At 55.0% G+C, this 18,453-nt stretch overlaps 2 protein-coding genes and 1 pseudogene across 2 annotated transcripts; all 3 read right to left on the bottom strand.

Annotated features, from left to right (window-relative positions):
• Window positions 1-5,931: 5,931 nt before the first annotated feature.
• On the bottom strand, window positions 5,932-7,504 carry LOC129034547 (putative uncharacterized protein FLJ44672). Its single transcript, XM_063664398.1, has 2 exons — window positions 7,468-7,504; window positions 5,932-6,590 (listed from the first exon to the last, which is right to left on the bottom strand). The coding sequence occupies exons 1-2, from the start codon at window positions 7,502-7,504 to the stop codon at window positions 5,932-5,934; spliced, it is 696 nt and encodes a 231-aa protein (XP_063520468.1).
• A 1,207-nt stretch (window positions 7,505-8,711) lies between these two features.
• Window positions 8,712-9,466, bottom strand: LOC134739506 (putative uncharacterized protein FLJ44672). The gene has a single exon (XM_063664397.1). It carries the CDS (start codon window positions 9,246-9,248, stop codon window positions 8,712-8,714), a length of 537 nt encoding a protein of 178 aa, XP_063520467.1. The 5' UTR covers window positions 9,249-9,466.
• Window positions 9,467-10,998: 1,532 nt separating this feature from the next.
• On the bottom strand, window positions 10,999-15,263 carry LOC129034766 (putative uncharacterized protein FLJ44672; annotated as a pseudogene).
• Window positions 15,264-18,453: the final 3,190 nt, after the last annotated feature.

Genomic DNA, 18,453 nt, shown 5'->3' with positions numbered 1-18,453 from the left:
AACTGCAGAATATACATTCTTTTTCTTCTTTTTATTATTATTATTATTATTATTATTATACTTTAGGCTCTATAGTACATGTGCGCAACGTGCAGGTAAGTTACATATGTATACATGTGCCATGCTGGTGTGCTGCACCCACCAACTCGTCATCTAGCATTAGGTATATCTCCCAATGCTATCCCGCCCCCCTCCCCCCACCCCACAACAGTCCCCAAAGTGTGATGTTCCCCTTCCTGGGTCCATGTGTTCTCATTGTTCAATTCCCACCTATGAGTGAGAATATGCGGTGTTTGCTTTTTTGTTCTTGTGATAGTTTACTGAGAACGATGATTTCCAATTTCATCCATGTCCCTACAAAGGACGTGAACTCATCATTTTTTATGGCTGCATAGTATTCCATGGTGTATATGTGCCACATTTTCTTAATCCAGTCTATCATTGTTGGACATTTGGGTTGGTTCCAAGTCTTTGCTATTGTGAATAATGCCGCAATAAACATACGTGTGCATGCGTCTTTATAGCAGCATGATTTATAGTCCTTTGGGTATATACCCAGTAATGGGACGACTGGGTCAAATGGTATTTCTAGTTCTAGATCCCTGAGGAATCACCACAATGACTTCCACAAGGGTTGAACTACTTTACAGACCCACCAACAGTGTAAAAGTGTTCCTATTTCTCCACATCCTCTCCAGCACCTGTTGTTTCCTGACTTTTTAATGATTGCCATTCTAACTGGTGTGAGATGGTATCTCATTGTGATTTTGATTTGCATTTCTCTGATGGCCAGTGATGGTGAGCATTTTTTCATGTGTTTTTTGGCTGCATAAATGTCTTCTTTTCAGAAGTGTCTGTTCATGTCCTTTGCCCACTTTTTGATGGGGTTGTTTTTTTCTTGTAAATTTGTTGGAGTTCATTGTAGATTCTGGATATTAGCCCTTTGTCAGATGAGTAGGTTGCAAAAATTTTCTCCCATTTTGTAGGTTGCCTGTTCACTCTGATGGTAGTTTCCTTTGCTGTGCAGAAGCTCTTGAGTTTAATTAGATCCCATTTGTCAATTTTGGCTTTTGTTGCCGTTGCTTTTGGTGTTTTTGACATAAAGTCCTTGCCCATGCCTATGTCCTGAATGGTATTGCCTAGGTTTTCTTCTAGGGTTTTTATGGTTTTCGGTCTAACATTTAAGTCTTTAATCCATCTTGAATTGATTTTTGTATAAGGTGTAAGGAAGGGATCCAGTTTCAGCTTTCTACATATGGCTAGCCAGTTTTCCCAGCACCATTTATTAAATAGGGAATCCTTTCCCCATTTCTTGTTTTTCTCAGGTTTGTCAAAGATCAGATAGTTGTAGATATGTGGCATTATTTCTGAGGGCTCTGTTCTGTTCCATTGATCTATATCTCTGTTTTGGTACCAGTACCATGCTGTTTTGGTTACTGTAGCCTTGTAGTATAGTTTGAAGTCAGGTAGTGTGATGCCTCCAGCTTTGTTCTTTTGGCTTAGGATTGACTTGGCGATGCGGGCTCTTTTTTGGTTCCATATGAACTTTAAAGTAGTTTTTTCCAATTCTGTGAAGAAAGTCATTGGTACCTTGATGGGGATGGCATTGAATCTGTAAATTACCTTGGGAAGGATGGCCATTTTCATGATATTGATTCTTCCTACCCATGAGCATGGAATGTTCTTCCATTTGTTTGTATCCTCTTTTATTTCCTTGAGCAGTGGTTTGTAGTTCTCCTTGAAGAGGTCCTTCACATCCCTTGTAAGTTGGATTCCTAGGTATTTTATTCTCTTTGAAGCAATTGTGAATGGGAGTTCACTCATGATTTGGCTGTTTGTCTGTTATTGATGTATAAGAATGCTTGTGATTCTTCTACATTGATTTTGTATCCTGAGACTTTGCTGAAGTTGCTTATCAGCTTAAGGAGATTTTGGGCTGAGACAATGGGGTTTTCTAGATATATTATCATGTCATGTGCAAACAGGGACAATTTGACTTCCTCTTTTCCTAATTGAATACCCTTGATTTCCTTCTCTTGCCTAATTGCCCTGGCAAGCACTTCCAACACTATGTTGAATAGAAGTGATGAGAGAGGGCATCCCTGTCTTGTGCCAGTTTTCAAAGGGAATGCTTCCAGTTTTTGCCCATTCAGTATGATATTGGCTGTGGGTTTGTCATAAATAGCTTTTATTATTTTCAGATACGACCCATCAATACCTAATTTATTGAGAGTTTTTAGCATGAAGGGTTGTTGAATTTTGTCAAAGGCCTTTTCTGCATCTATTGAGATAATCATGTGGTTTTTGACTTTGGTTCTGTTTATATGCTGGATTACATTTATTGATTTGCGTATATTGAACCAGCCTTGCATCCCAGGGATGAAGCCCACTTGATCATGGTGGATAAGCTTTTTGATGTGCTGCTGGATTCTGTTTGCCAGTATTTTATTGAGGATTTTTGCATTAATGTTCATCAAGGATATTGGTCTAAAATTCTCTTTTTTTGTTGTGCCTCTGCCAGGCTTTTGTATCAGGATGATGCTGGCGTCATAAAATGAGTTAGGGGAAGAGTCTTGCTCTTTAGCCGAGGCCGGAGTGCATTGGTGCTATCTTGGCTCACAGCAAGTTCCGCCTCCCGGGTTCACGCCATTCTCCTGCCTCAGCCTCCCTAGTAGCTGGGACTACAGGCGCCCGCTACCGCGCCCGGCTAATTTTTTGTATTTTTAGTAGAAACCGGGTTTCACTGTTTTAGCCATGATGGTCTCGATCTCCTGACCTCATGATCCGCCCACCTCAACCTCCCAAAGTGCTGGGATTACAGGCGTGAGCCACCACGCCCGGCCTTGACTTGAGGAAGTTTTGCACCTGGAGAGGCTGCCGAGAGGACGGAGCTGGGCCCGGGGAGGCTGCCTTGCAGCTCTTCCAGGCCCAATTCCAGGCCAACTTGAGGATGACTTGGGCTTGCAGAAGCTGCCGGGAGGCCGGAGCTGGCCCTGGAGAGACCGACTCAAGGGCAGTCTGGGCCTGCAGAGGCCACCAGGAGGAAGAGCTGGGCCTGGAGAGGCCGACTGGAGGAAGTCCAGTGCCTGTAGCAGATGCAAAGGAGCAAACGCTAGGCCGCGAAATGCCGCCATGACGTCCCAGTTTGGCCTCCGGGAGGCAGGAGCTGGGCCTGCGGAGGCCGCCCCGAGGTGGGAGCCTGGCCCGAGGAGGCCACGGTGCCAGGCAACAGGTGGGCCTGGAGGGCCCACTGTGAGGTAGAGGCCGGGCCTCTAGAGGCCAACGGGAGGCAGGAGCTGGCACCGGAGGGGCCCTCATTGAGGACGCGTTGTGCCTGGAGAGGCCGCCGGGAGGCCGGAGCTGGGCCTGGAGAGGCCGACTTCAGGACAATTTGGGCCTGCAGAGGCCACTGGGAGGCCCAAGCTGGGCCTAGAGGAGCCCACCGACCGGACGCCGTTTGGGGCCTGGAGACGCTTTCGGAGGGCAGGAGCTGAGCCTGGCGAGGCCACCGTGAGGCCTGAGCTGGGCCTGGGGAGCTTGGCTTCTGGAAGTTGTGGGCCTACCAGGGCCACTGGGAGCTAGGCGGGAGCTGAGTCCAAAGAGGTTGTTTGGAGGCCGGAGTCGGGCCTCGAGACGCAGCCGGGAGGAAGAACTGGGCCCAGAGAGAATGCTGGGAGGCTGCAAGTGGGTCTGGAGAGGCCGACTTGAGGAGGCCCAGCCTCTGCCTCCCTCATGGCGGCCTCTGCAGGCCCAGCTGTTCCTCCTGGCTGTGTCTCCCAGCCCAGCTCCTGACTCCCAGCAAGCAAGCTCTTTTGGCTCAGCTCCTGCTGGCGTTTGTAGGCCCCGAAGTTTCTGCAGCCAAGCTCTTCAGGCCCACGTCCTGTCTCCCGGTGGCCTGTACAGGCCCAGCTCTGGCTGGAGAAGAGCCTCTGCAGGCCCCGCTGTTGCCTCCCAGGGGAATCTCCAGACCCAGCTGTCGTCCCACGGCGGCCTCCCGGGACCAAGTCCCTGCCTGCCTCCCGGCAGCCCACGTGCAGCCCAGCTCCTCCCTCACGGTGACCTGTTCAGGCCCAACTCATGCCTCTGGCACCCTGCCCAGAGGCGTGAGCCCCTGCCTCACACTGGCCTCTCTCACGCTGAGAGGTCCTCCATCACGCTGGCCTGTTGAGGCCCAGCTCATGACTCCGGTGGCCTCTCCAGACCCAGCCCCTCCCTCGCGGAGGCCATCCGGAGGCCAAGCTCATGCGTCATGGTGGCCTCTCCCGGCCTGGCATTTGCTCCCTTGCATGCGCTCCAGACCCTGCACTTCCTCCAGTCGGCCTCTCCAGGCCCAGCTCTTCCTCCCAGCGGACTCTACAGGCCCAAGTCATCCTCAAGTTGGCCACCCCAGGCCTGCAGACGCCGCTGGGAGGCAGGACAGGCCGACTTGACGACAGTCTGGGCCTGCAGAGGCCGCCGGGAGGAAGAGCTGGGCCTGGAGAGGCCGACTGGAGGAAGTGCAGGGCCTGGAGTGCATGCAAAGGAGCAAACGCCAGGCCGGGAGAGGCCGCCGTGACGCATGAGGTTGGCCTCCGGAGGGCCTCCGCGAGGCAGGAGCTGGGCCTGCGGAGGCCGCCCCGAGGTGGGAGCCTGGCCCTAGGAGGCCACGGCAAGGCAAGAGGTGGGCCTGGAGGGCCCACTGTTGAGGTAGAGGCTGGGCATCTAGAAGCCACCAGCCAACAGGCAGGGGCTGGGCCTGGAGAGGCCACCAGAGTCATGAGCTGGGCCTCAAAAAGCTACCGTGAGGGAGCACCTCTCTCAGCGTGACAGAGGTCCTCTGAGAGAGGTCCTCTGAGAGGGATCCTCTGAGAGAGGTCCTCTGAGAGGGGTCCTCTCTCACGCTGCGAGAGGTCCTCTCTCACGCTGAGGTCCTCTCTCACACTGAGAAGTCCCAGCGTGAGAGAGGACCTCTCTCAGCGTGAGAGAGGCCAGTGTGAGGCAGGGGCTCACGCCTCTGAGCAGGGTGCCAGAGGCACGAGTTGGGCCTCAACAGGCCAGCGTGAGAGAGGCCCTCTGAGAGGGGTCCTCTCTCACGCTGAGAGGTCCTCTGAGAGGGGTCCTCTCTCACGCTGAGAGAGGTCCTCTGAGAGGGGTCCTCTCTCACGCTGAGAGAAGTCCCTTCTCACGCTGAAAGAGGTCCTCTCTCACACTGAGAGGTCCTCTAACATGTCCTCTCTCACGCTGAGAGAGGCCAGTGTGTGGTAGGGGCTCACGCCTCTGGGCAGGGTGCCAGAGGCATGAATTGGGCCTCAACAGGCCAGCGTCAGGGAGGAACTCTCTCAGTGTGAGGGAGTTCCTCTGAGAGGGATCCTCTCTCAGCGTGAGAGAGATCCTCTGAGAGAGTCCTCTCTCACGCTGAGAGGGGTCCCCTCTCACGCTGAGAGGGGTCCCCTCTCACGCTGAGAGGGGTCCCCTCTCACGCTGAGAGGGGTCCCCTCTCACGCTGAGAGGGGTCCCCTCTCACGCTGAGAGGGGTCCTCTCTCACGCTGAGAGGGGTCCTCTCTCACGCTGAGAGGGGTCCTCTAACAGGTCCTCTCTCACACTGAGAGAGGTACTGTCACAGGTCCTCTCTCACGCTGAGGTCCTCTCTCACACTGAGAGAAGTCCTAGCGTGAGAGAGGACCTCTCTCAGCGTGAGAGAGGACCTCTCTCAGCGTGAGAGAGGCCAGTGTGAGGCAGGGGCTCACGCCTCTGGGCAGGGTGCCAAAGGCATGAGTTGGGCCTCAACAGGCCACCATGAGGGAGGAGCTGGGCCGCTCACAGGCTGCCGGGAGGCAGGCAGGGAGTTGGCCCCGGGAGGCCGCCGTGGGTCGAGAGCCGGGCATGGAGAGGCCCCTGGGAGGCAAGAGCGGGGCCTGCAGAGGCTGTTCTCCAGCCAGAGCTGGGCCAGTTCAGGCACCGGGAGGCAGGAGGTGGGCATGAAGAGCTTGGCTGGAGAAAGTTCGGGGCCTACAAAGGCCAGCGGGAGCTGGGCAGGAGCTGAGCCAAAAGAGCTTGCTTGCTGGGAGGCCGGAGCTGGGCCTGGAGAGGCCGACTTCAGGATGACTTGGGCCTGCAGAGGTTGCCGGGAGGCCCAAGCTGGGCCAGGAGGAGTCCACCGACCGGACGCCATTTGGGGCCTGGAGACGCTGTCGGAGGGCAGGAGCTGAGGCTGGAGAGGCCACCGTGAGGCCTGAGCTGGGCCTGGGGAGCTTGGCTTCAGGAAGTTGTGGGCCTACCAGGGCCGCCGGGAGCTGGGCGGGAGCTGAGTCCAAAGAGGTTGTTGGGAGACAGGAGTAGGGCCTGGAGATGCAGCAGGGAGGAAGAACTGGGCCCAGAGAGGATGCCGGGAGGCTGCAAGTGGGTCTGGAGAGGCCGACTTGAGGAGGCCCAGCCTCTGCCTCCCTCATGGCGGTCTCTGCAGGCCCAGCTGTTCCTCCAGGCTGCGTCTCCCAGCCCAGCTCCTGACTCCCAGCAAGCAAGCTCTTTTGGCTCAGCTCCTGCTGGCGTTTGTAGGCCCCGAAGTTTCGGCAGCCAAGCTCTTCAGGCCCACGTCCTGCCTCCCAGTGGCCTGTACAGGCCCAGCTCTGGCTGGAGAAGAGCCTCTGCAGGCCCCGCTGTTGCCTCCCAGGGGCCTCTCCAGACCAGCTGTCGCCCCACGGCGGCCTCCCGGGACCAAGTCCCTGCCTGCCTCCTGGCAGCCCGCGTGCAGCCCAGCTCCTCCCTCACGGTGGCCTGTTCAGGCCCAACTCATGCCTCTGGCACCCTACCCAGAGGCGTGAGCCCCTGCCTCACACTGGCCTCTCTCACGCTGAGAGAAGTCCTCCATCACGCTGGCCTGTTGAGGCCCAGCTCATGACTCCAGTGGCCTCTCCAGGCCCAGCCCCTGCCTCGCGGAGGCCCTCCGGAGGCCAAGCTCATGCGTCATGGCGGCCTCTCCCGGCCTGGCATTTGCTCCCTTGCATGCGCTCCAAACCCTGCACTTCCTCCAGTCGGCCTCTCCAGGCCCAGCTCTTCCTCCCAGCCACCTCTACAGGCCCAAGTCGTCCTCAAGTTGGCCACCCCGGGCCTGCAGAGGCCGCTGAGAGGCAGGACAGGCCGACTTGATGACAGTCTGGGCTTGTAGAGGCCGCCGGGAGGCAGGACAGGCCGACTTGACGACAGTCTGGGCCTGCAGAGGCCGCCGGGAGGAAGAGATGGGCCTGGAGAGGCCAACTGGAGGAAGTGCAGGGCCTGGAGTGCATGCAAAGGAGCAAACGCCAGGCCGGGAGAGGCCGCCGTGACACATGAGCTTGGCCTCCGGAGGGCCTCCGTGAGGCAGGAGCTGGGCCTGCGGTGGCCGTCCCGAGGCGGGAGCCTGGCCCAAGGAGGCCACGGCGAGGCAAGAGGTGGGCCTGGAGGGCCCACTGTTGAGGTAGAGGCTGGGCCTCTAGAAGCCGCCAGCCAACAGGCAGGGACTGGGCCTGGAGAGGCCACCAGATTCATGAGCTAGGCCTCAACAAGCTACCGTGAGGGAGGACCTCTCTCAGCGTGAGAGAGGTCCTCTGAGAGGGGTCCTCTCTCATGCTGAGAGGTCCTCTGAGAGGGGTCCTCTCTCACGCTGAGAGAGGTCCTCTGACAGGTCCTCTCTCATGCTGAGGTCCTCTCTCACACTGAGAACTCCTAGCGTGAGAGAGGACCTCTCTCAGTGTGAGAGAGGCCAGTGTGAGGCAGGGGCTCACGCCTCTGGGCAGGGTGCCATAGGCATGAGTTGGGCCTCAACAGGCCAGCGTGAGAGCGGCCCTCTGAGAGGGGTCCTCTCTCACACTGAGAGGTCCACTGAGAGGAGTCCTCTCTCACGCTGAGAGAGGTCCTCTGAGAGGGGTCCTCTCTCACGCTGAGAGAGGTCCTCTGAGAGGGGTCCTCTCTCACGCTGAGAGAGGTCCTCTGAGAGGGGTCCTCTCTCACGCTGAGAGAGGTCCTCTGAGAGGGGTCCTCTCTCACGCTGAGAGAGGTCCCTTCTCACGCTGAAAGAGGTCCTCTCTCACACTGAGAGGTCCTCTAACATGTCCTCTCTCACGCTGAGGTCCTCTCTCATGCTGAGAGAAGTCCTAGCGTGAGAGAGGACCTCAGCGTGAGAGAGGGCAGTGTGTGGCAAGGGCTCACGCCTCTGGGCAGGGTGCCAGAGGCATGAATTTGGCCTCAACAGGCCAGCGTGAGGGAACACCTCTCTCAGTGTAAGGGAGTTCCTCTGAGAGGGATCCTCTCTCAGCCTGAGAGAGGTCCTCTGAGAGGGTCCTCTCTCACGCTGAGAGGGGTCCTCTCTCACGCTGAGAGAGGTCCTCTCACAGGTCCTCTCTCACACTGAGAGAGGTACTCTCACAGGTCCTCTCTCACGCTGAGGTCCTCTCTCACACTGAGAGAAGTCCTAGCGTGAGAGAGGACCTCTCTCAGCGTGAGAGAGGACCTCTCTCAGCGTGAGAGAGGCCAGTGTGAGGCAGGGGCTCACGCCTCTGGGCAGGGTGCCAAAGGCATGAGTTGGGCCTCAACAGGCCACCATGAGGGAGGAGCTGGGCCGCTCGCAGGCTGCCCGGAGGCAGGCAGGGAGTTGGCCCCGGGAGGCCGCCGTGGGTCGAGAGCCGGGTATGGAGAGGCCCCTGGGAGGCAAGAGTGGGGCCTGCAGAGACTGTTCTCCAGCCAGAGCTGGGCCAGTTCAGGCACCGGGAGGCAGGAGGTGGGCATGAAGAGCTTGGCTGGAGAAAGTTCGGGGCCTACAAAGGCCAGCGGGAGCTGGGCAGGAGCTGAGCCAAAAGAGCTTGCTTGCTGGGAGGCCGGAGCTGGGCCTGGAGAGGCCGACTTCGGAATGACTTGGGCCTGCAGAGGTTGCCAGGAGGCCCAAGCTGGGCCAGGAGGAGTCCACCAACCGGACGCCATTTGGAGCCTGGAGACACCATCGGAGGGCAGGAGCTGAGCCTGGAGAGGCCACCGTGAGGCCTGAGCTGGGCCTGGGGAGCTTGGCTTCAGGAAGTTGTGGGCCTACCAGGGCCGCCGGGAGCTGGGCGGGAGCTGAGTCCAAAGAGGTTGTTGGGAGGCCGGAGTCGGGCCTGGAGACGCAGCCGGGAGGAAGAACTGGGCCCACAGAGGATGCCGGGAGGCTGCAAGTGGGTCTGGAGAGGCCGACTTGAGGAGGCCCAGCCTCTGCCTCCCTCATGGCGGCCTCTGCAGGCCCAGCTGTTCCTCCAGGCTGCATCTCCCAGCCCAGCTCCTGACTCCCAGCAAGCAAGCTCTTTTGGCTCAGCTCCTGCTGGCGTTTGTAGGCCCCGAAGTTTCTGCAGCCAAGCTCTTCAGGCCCACGTCCTGCCTCCCGGTGGCCTGTACAGGCCCAGCTCTGGCTGGAGAAGAGCCTCTGCAGGCCCCGCTGTTGCCTCCCAGGGGCCTCTCCAGACCCAGCTGTCACCCCACGGCGGCCTCCCGGGACCAAGTCCCTGCCTGCCTCCTGGCAGCCTGCGTGCAGCCCAGCTCCTCCCTCACGGTGGCCTGTTCAGGCCCAACTCATGCCTCTGGCACCCTGCCCAGAGGCGTGAGCCCCTGCCTCACACTGGCCTCTCTCACGCTGAGAGAAGTCCTCCATCACGCTGGCCTGTTGAGGCCCAGCTCATGCCTCCAGTGGCCTCTCCAGGCCCAGCTCCTGCCTCGCGGAGGCCCTCCGGAGGCCAAGCTCATGCGTCACGGCGGCCTCTCCCGGCCTGGCATTTGCTCCCTTGCATGGGCTCCAGACCCTGCACTTCCTCCAGTCGGCCTCTAGAGGCCCAGCTCTTCCTCCCAGCGGCCTCTACAGGCCCAAGTCGTCCTCAAGTTGGCCACCCCAGGCCTGCAGAGGCCACTGCGAGGCAGGGCAGGCTGACTTGACGACAGTCTGGGCCTGCAGAGGCCGCCGGGAGGAAGAGCTGGGCCTGGAGAGGCTGACTGGAGGAAGTGCAGGGCCTGGAGCACATGCAAAGGAGCAAACGCCTGGCCGGGAGAGGCCGCCGTGACGTATGAGCTTGGCCTCCGGAGGGCCTCCGTGAGGCAGGAGCTGGGCCTGCGGAGGCCGCCCCGAGGCGGGAGCCTGGCCCGAGGAGGCCACGGCGAGGTAAGAGGTGGGCCTGGAGGGCCCACTGTTGAGGTAGAGGCTGGGCCTCTAGAAGCCGCCAGCCAACAGGCAGGGACTGGGCCTAGAGGTCACCAGAGTCATGAGCTGGGCCTCAACAAGCTACCGTGAGGGAGGACCTCTCTCAGTGTGAGAGAGGTCTTCTGAGAGGGGTCCTCTCTCACGCTGAGAGAGGTCCTCTGACAGGTCCTCTCTCACGCTGAGGTCCTCTCTCACACTGAGAAGTCCTGGCGTGAGAGAGGCCCTCTCTCAGCGTGAGAGAGGCCAGTGTGAGGCAGGGGCTCAGGCCTCTGGGCAGGGTGCCAGAGGCATGAGTTGGGCCTCAACAGGCCAGCGTGAGAGAGGCCCTCTGAGAGGGGTCCTCTCTCACTCTGAGAGGTCCTCTTAGAGGGGTCCTCTCTCACCCTGAGAGAGGTCCTCTAGAGGGGTCCTCTCTCAGCGTGAGAGAGGTCCTCTGAGAGGGGTCCTCTCTTAGCGTGAGAGAGGTCCTCTGAGAGGGTCGTCTCTCAGTGTGAGAGAGGTCCTCTCACAGGTCCTCTCTCATGCTGAGACAGGTCCTCTCACAGGTCCTCTCTCATGCTGAGGTCCTCTCTCACGCTGAGAGAAGTCCTAGCGTGAGAGAGGCCAGTGTGAGGCAGGGGCTCACGCCTCTGGGCAGGGTGCCAAAGGCATGAGTTGGGCCTCAACAGGCCACCATGAAGGAGGAGCTGGGCCGCTCGCAGGCTGCCGGGAGGCAGGCAGGGAGTTGGCCCCGGGAGGCCGCCGTGGGTCGAGAGCCGGGCCTGGAGAGGCCCCTGGGAGGCAAGAGCGGGGCCTGCAGAGGCTGTTCTTCAGCCAGAACTGGGCCAGTTCAGGCACCGGGAGGCAGGAGGTGGGCGTGAAGTGCTTGGGTGGAGAAAGTTCGGGGCCTACAAAGGCCAGCGGGAGCTGGGCAGGAGCTGAGCCAAAAGAGCTTGCTTGCTGGGAGGCCGGAGCTGGGTCTGGAGAGGCCGACTTCAGGACGATCTGGGCCTGCAGAGGTTGCTGGGAGGCCCAAACTGGGCCAGAAGGAGCCCACCGGCCGGACGCCGTTTGGAGCCTGGAGACGCCGTCGGAGGGCAGGAGCTGAGCCTGGAGAGGCCACCATGAGGCCTGAGCTGGGCCTGGGGAGCTTGGCTTCAGGAAGTTGTGGGCCTACCAGGGCCACCGGGAGCTGGGCGGGAGCTGAGTCCAAAGAGTTGTTGGGAGGCCAGAGTCGGGCCTGGAGACGCAGCCGGGAGGAAGAACTGGGCACAGAGAGGACGCCGGGAGGCTGCAAGTGGGTCTGGAGAGGCCAACTTGAGGAGGTTCTGGGCCCGCAGAGGCCGCCGGAAGGGAAAAACTGGGCCTGGAAAGGCCATTGTGAGGAATGAGCCCCATGGGCCTGAAGAGGCCACTGGCAGGCGGGAGCTGGGCCTGCTGAAGCGGCTGAGAGGCAGGAGCTTTGGACTGGGGAGGCCGCAGTGAGGCGAGGGCTAGCTGGGCGTGGATAGTCTGCTGTGAGGCAGAGGCTGGGCCTGTGCAGGCCTTCGGGAGGCAGGAGGCCGGGCCTGGAGAGGCCGACTGGAGGTCAAATTCGGGCCTGCAGAGGCCGCCAAAAGTCAAAAGCGGGGCCTGTGAAGGCCGCCAGGAGGCATGAGCTGGGCTGGGCTGAAAGAGGCCACTGGGAGGCAGGAGGAGCTGGGTCTGGAGAGGCTGACTCGAGGAACTTTTGCACCCGGAGAGGCCGCCGAGAGGCTGGAACTGGGCCTGTGGAGGCTGACTTGAGGACGACCTGGGCCTGCAGAGGCCGCTGGGAGGCAGGAGCTGACCCTGGACAGGCCGACTTGACAACAGTCTGGGCCTGCAGCGGCCACCAGGAGGAAGAGCTGGGCCTGGAGAGGCCCACTTGAGGAAGTTCTGGGTCTGGAGATGCTGCCAAAAGGCAAAAGCTGGGCCAGAATGGCCACTGTGAGGCATAAGTTTGCCCTAGAGAGGCCATTGAGGTAGGAGTGGGGCCTGTAGAGGCTGCTGAAAGGCAGGAGCTTGGCCTAGGGGGTTGCGGTTGAGGCACATGCTGGGCTGGGAAAGTGTGCTGTGAGGCAGAGGTTGAGCCTGTAGATGCTGACGGAAGGCACGAGTTGGGCCTGGAATGGCAGACTTGAGAAAGTTCTCGGTCTTGAAAAGGTGCTGGGATGCAGGAGCTGGGCCTGAAGAGGCCACCAAGGCATGAGCTGTGCCTAAAGAGGCCAATGTTAGGCAGGAGCTGTGCCTGGAGAGGCCGACTTGAGGAAGTTTCCGGTACGGACAGCCTGTCGAGGGGCAGGAGCTGGGCCTGGAGAGGCCACGGTGAGGTATGAGCTGGGCCTAATGAGATTAGTGTGAAGCAGGATCTGGGCCTGTTGAGGCTGCTGGGAGGCAGGTAGGACCTTGTTTGGGGAAGGCTTCTGTGAGGCAAAAGCTGGGCCTGGAGAGGCCATTGTCACGCAGGAGCTGGGCCTGTCCAGGCCATTGGGAGGCAGAAGGTGGGCCTGGAAAGCTTGACTTGAGGCAGTTTTGGGCCTACAAAGGCCACTAGGAGCTGGGCAGGAGCTGAGCCAAAAGAGGTTGTTCTGAGGCAGGAGTTGGACCTCCAGACACAGTCAGAAGAAAGAGCACGGCCTGTAGAGGCCACCTGGGGGCAGCAGCTGGGCCTGGAGATACCAACGAAAGGCAGGAGCTGGGCCTTGAGAGGCCGACTTGTGGACATTTTGGCCCTGGATTTTGTGGCCTGGACTTGAGGACATTTGGGCCTCCTGCAAAGAGGCAGGAGCTGGGACTAAAGAGGCTGTTGTAAGGCAGGAGCTGGGCCTGTACAGGCTGCCCGGAGTCAGAAGATGGGCCTCAAGAGGCCACTGTACAACAGGAGCTGGGTCTTGGAAGGTGGCCGTGAGGCAAAAGCTGGCCCTTGGGAGGCCAATGAGTGGCAGGAGCTGGGTCTGGTGAGGTCGACTTGAGAAAGTTCAGGGCCTGGAGAGAAGCCTGGGAGGCAGGAACTGGGTCTAAAGAGGCCATTGTAACAATGGAGCTGTGCCTGTGGAGGCTGTTGTGAGGCAGTAGCCTCATCTGCGGAGACTGCCGTGAGGTAGGGTATGGGCCTAAATAGGTCATTGTGAGTCATGAGCTTGGTCTGTAGAGGCTGACTGGAGAAAGTTCTGGGCCTGGAGAGGCTGCCGGGAGGTAGGAGCTGGGCCAAAAGATTTAAGCACATTACATTTATTAGGCACTTTATTTCCATTATTACACTGTAATATATAATAAAATAATTATAGAACTCACCATAATGTAGAATCAGTGGGCGTGTTAAGCTTGTTTTCCCAACTAGATGGTCCCACCTGAGCGTGATGGGAGAAAGTGACAGATCAATAGGTATTAGATTCTCATAAGGACAGCGCAACCTAGATCCCTCACATGCACGGCTCACAACAGGGTGCGTTCTCCTATGAGAATCTAATGCTGCTGCTGATCTGAGAAGGTGGAGCTCAGGCGGGAATGTGAGCAAAGGGGAGTGGCTGTAAATACAGACCAAGCTTCCCTCACTCCCTCACTTGACACCACTCACCTCCTGCTGTGTGGCTCCTTACGGCTCCATGGCTCAGGGGTTGGGGACCCCTGCTCAAGTGCATCCAAAACGACCCTTCCCACACCAGTCTTCATAGTGGTCAAGTGCAGCAACCACTTAGCTCCCAAGGCATGTGCCTCAGCTGGCATTTTGTCACAATCAACAGTAAGTGGTAGCTTGAGTCATTGTGAGGTCACTTCCTGGAAATCACCAGCATCCCATTTCCCACTGGCAAAGAGCTCAGCACTGCCCCCTGGGAAACCAAACCTATGTCCAAATCCCATCTGTGTGGGTTTATCTCCTGGGACCCTTCCTAGCATATTAGTCAGAGTCCAATCAGGAAGCATAAACCACTCAAAAGTTTAAAGTGGTAAAATTTAATACAGAGAATTATTCATTATAACAGGTGAACAGCATAATGAGAGATTGGCTAGCACAAAGTAAAGAGAACTCTAGAGAATATAGGACTAGCCCAGGCCAGGCATGGTGGCTCATGCCTGAAATTCCAGCAATTTCAGAAGCTAATGCAGGAGGATTGCTTAAGGCCAGGAGCTAGAGACTGCTCTGGACAACACAGTGAGACCCTGTCTCTATCCAAAAAAAGAAAAAAAATTAGCTGGGAGTGGTGGTGCACACTTGTAGTCCCAGCTACTCAGAATGCTGAAGTTTGAGCCTGGCAGGTCAAGGCTGCAGTGAGGCATGATTATGCCACTACAGTCCAGCCTGGTGACAGAGCAAGACCCTGTCTCAAAGAACAAAACAACAACAACCATTTACAGACAGAAAAGAAATAGAGCTAATAAGCTAAGGAAAGATGTTGAAATGTGACAAGTAAAGTAATATGAGGTCTTTTATCTATTTAAAATAATCAAACAAAAAATGACTTACTAAATTATAATACCCTGTGCTGGCAAAGGTGCAGTGAAATGGGCACTTTCTTATACTATAAGGGGTGTTTAAATTGTGTATAAGCCTTCCAGGGTAAAGCTTGTCAATTTTTTAAAATAATAGAGACAGGATCTCACCATACTGCCATACTGCCTCCTCCAACTCTTGGCCTCAAGCAATCCTCCTGTCTTAGCCTCCCAAAGTGCTAAGATTATAGCTGGGAGGCACCCAAAACCTTGTCAATTTACATCAAGGGTAATGAGAATGTCCATTCACCGTGACTCACAGTAATCTTACTTCTGGGGAGACAATTCAATCTAAACAAAAGGTCATCTGTACAAACACAGTAAAAATCTGGGAGTAACTGAAGACAGAGTTGGTAAGTGAAATAAGAAACAGTTATAAGAAATTAAACTATGGTATTAATAGGTACCTGGTAAAAGGTCAGTTGATGTTAGCTGCTACTTTTTTGTCGTTTTGAGACAGGGTCTCACTCTGTCACCCAGGCTGGAGTGCAGAGGCCTGATCATGACTCACTGCAGTCTCAGCCTCCCTGGGCTCAAGTGATCCTCCCACCTCAGCCTACCAAGGAGCTGGGACTACAGGAACATGCCACCACACTAGGCTAATTCATGTATTTTTCTGTAGGGATGGCGACTTCCTTTGTTTCCAAGGCCTATCCCAAACTCTTGGCCTCAAGCCATCCTCCTGCCTCAGCCTCCCAAAGTGTTGCGATTACCAGTGTGAGCCACCACATCTGGCCAGCTGCTACTTTTATCAATATTATTATTCCACTCAATTAAAAATTATTATTTTCAAGACTATGCAACAGTATGTATCCTACAGCATAATTGTAAAAACATATACAGTCGTCCCTCAGTATACAGAATTAGTTTCAGCCCCCCATCTCTGCATATACCAAAATCCATGCTTACTCACGTTTCACTGTCACCCCTCTGGAATCCACGTATAGGAAAATTCCGAATATTAGCTGGGCATAGTGGCAAGCACCTATAGTCTCAGCCACGTGGGAGGTTGAGATGGGAGGATCGCTTCAGCCTGGAAGGTTGAGGCTGCAGTCAGCTGTGATAGCACTACTACACTCCAGCCTTGGACAACAGAGGGAGACTCTGTCTCAGAAAAAAAACAAAATAAAACAGGTTAGAAATTGTAATGAGGTCTGTTGGGCAAAATTCCATATAAGCAAAGTATACATTAATAAAGCAAATGGTGATAAATTAGTACGATTGACTTTCTGGAGTTTCTGACAATAAAAGTAAGAAAAATGCAAAACACAAAGACAGAGGGTAAAAAGAGAAATTAGGAAAGCATTCTACATGTTTAACAGGAAGAACTGGCCATGTTCATGCAGCAGCAGTATGTCATGATATGACATACCTTGGAGAGAAGTTAACAGATGAGGAAGTTGATAAAAATCATCAGAGAAGCAAAATACTGGTAGCGACACTCAAGTAAACAACGAAATTTCCATAACTTATGTCAGCAAAATGGGAATATTGTACGGTGTGTGTTGAAGTTCGTATACAACATTGTTTATCTGCCTTTTGTTTGTTTGTAAGGAATGTATATACTAAAAGTTCTTCTTGCTGTCAAAAGAATATGTGTGAATAAGTCATTTTAACTTATTCTTCTGTTTTTCTTTTATCTTCCTGCCATCATCCCACAGCCTTACTTTAGAAATTTGTTTTTTAGAACATTGAACAAGTGCTCCTTGTAGTGGCACACACCTCTAGGATGGGAGGCAGGGGTGGAAGGGTCACTTGAGGCCATGAGTTTGACACCAGCCTGGCCAACAAACTGAGACCCCACGTCTACAAAACAATTTAAAAATTAGGAAGTATCGTCACGTATACCTACAGTCCCAGCTACTCAGGAGGCTCAGGTAGGAGGATCCTTAGCCCAGGAGTTCAAGGCTGCAGCGAGCTGTGATAGCACTACTGTACTCAAGCCTGGGTGACAGGGTGAGACCCCATCTCCTAAAATAAAAATCAAAGAAAAAAAATAGTTCAAGTAGCAAGTAGTATGTGGCTTACTCTGAATATTTCTAAACTAGAAATTCTCAATCTTTTGGGATCTAACATCCCTTTACATTTTTTAACTTTATTGAAGATCTCTAAGACTATTTCTTTCTGTAGACAATTATATTAAAACTAGAAAATAAGACACAAGTTCTTAAATATTATTCATCACATATTAAAGCCATTACATGTTGATATAATACAAGATTTTAAAAATATTTAATATTCATTACATATTAATAATAAAACCATTACATGTTGATATAATACTTTTTTTTTTTCTTTGAGACAAAGTCTTGTTCTTTTGCCCAGGCTGGAGTGAAGTGGTGCAATCTCAGCTCATTGCAACCTCCGCCCCGCAGCTTCAAGCGATTCTCCTACCTCAGCCTCCCAAGTAGCTGGGATTACAGGGGCCCACTACCATGTCCAGCTAATTATTGTATTTTCTTAGTAGAGAAGGAGTTTCGCCATGTTGGCAAGGCTGGTCTTGAACTCTTGACCTCAGGTGATCCACCCGCCTGGGTCTCCCTAAGTGCTGGGATTACAGGTGTGAGCCACCGCACCCACCCCGATTAATATATGTTTTAAAACACTGATTAGTCAGGCAACAACACCGTGCAGGGGTCTCCTCATTCCCAGTGACGCAGACCCCACTGCACAGCTGAGGGGTTGCAAGGGCTGCAGAGCCAAAAGGCTCTGACTTGAGATTTCATTATTTTACTTGTATTTTTATTTGTATTGTGAGACAGGTCCTGCTCTGTCACCCAGACTGGAGTGCAGCTGTGCACTTACAGCTCACTGCAGCCTCGACCTCCTGGGCTCAAGCCATCTTCCTGCCTCAGCTCCCCAGTAGCTGGTAGTACAGTTGAGTGCCACCATGCCTGGTTAGTTTTTTAATTTTTTTGTAGAGTGAGGGGTCTTGCTATGTTGCCCAAGCTGGCCTCAAACTCCTGACCTCAAGAGATCTGCCCACTTCAGCCTCCTGAGTAGCTGAAACTACAAGTACACATCACCATGCCTAGCTAAATTTATTTAATTTTGAAAAATATTTTTGTAAAGAGCAGATCTTGCTGTGTTGTCCAGGCTGGTCTTGAACACCTGCCCTTAAAAGATACTCCCACCTCTGCTTACCAAACAGCTGGGACTACAGGCATGAGCCACCACAATGAGCCTGAAGAGATTTCTTTAATCTAGCATCCCATACTTGGTAGGATTGGGAAAGGCAGTAGTGTTTTTAAAAATTACTTAATAATTTCAGTAACAATCAAACTCAACCTTGACCCCTGCCTTCTCTCACACCCCATATCCAGTCTGACAGGAAATCCTGTTGACTGTCTTCGACATGTACTAAGGATCCCCACCCAGCAACTCCCTGGCCTCCTCCCCTACTTCTCCCCTCTGACCATCTCTCAACACCACCATGACCCTGGTCAGGACCACCATCATCTCCCACCTGGATGTTGCCAAAGCTTGGCCCCCATGCTTCTACCCACATCTTCCCATAGTCTTTCTCAACTCAGCAGCCAGAGAATGCTTTTAGATCAGGAGACAGAGCATGTGGTCGCTCTGCTCAGAACCCTCCCGCAGTTCCCATCTGAGTCAGAGTAAAAGCCAAAGCCCCAGCAATAACCTCCCGGGGCTTATGTGATTTGTACTGATCCCCACCCAGCAACTCCCTGGCCCCCTCCCCTAATTCTCTCCCTCTCTGTCTGCTCCATGGGCCTCCTTCCAGAGCCTCAGACACACCTCAGACACTTTATTCTATTGTTTCTGCCTACAG

Source organism: Pongo pygmaeus, chromosome 3 (genome assembly GCF_028885625.2).
Source record: "Pongo pygmaeus isolate AG05252 chromosome 3, NHGRI_mPonPyg2-v2.0_pri, whole genome shotgun sequence".
Lineage (NCBI taxonomy): Eukaryota > Metazoa > Chordata > Mammalia > Primates > Hominidae > Pongo > Pongo pygmaeus.
This window is presented reverse-complemented; position numbering and strand designations above follow the sequence as displayed.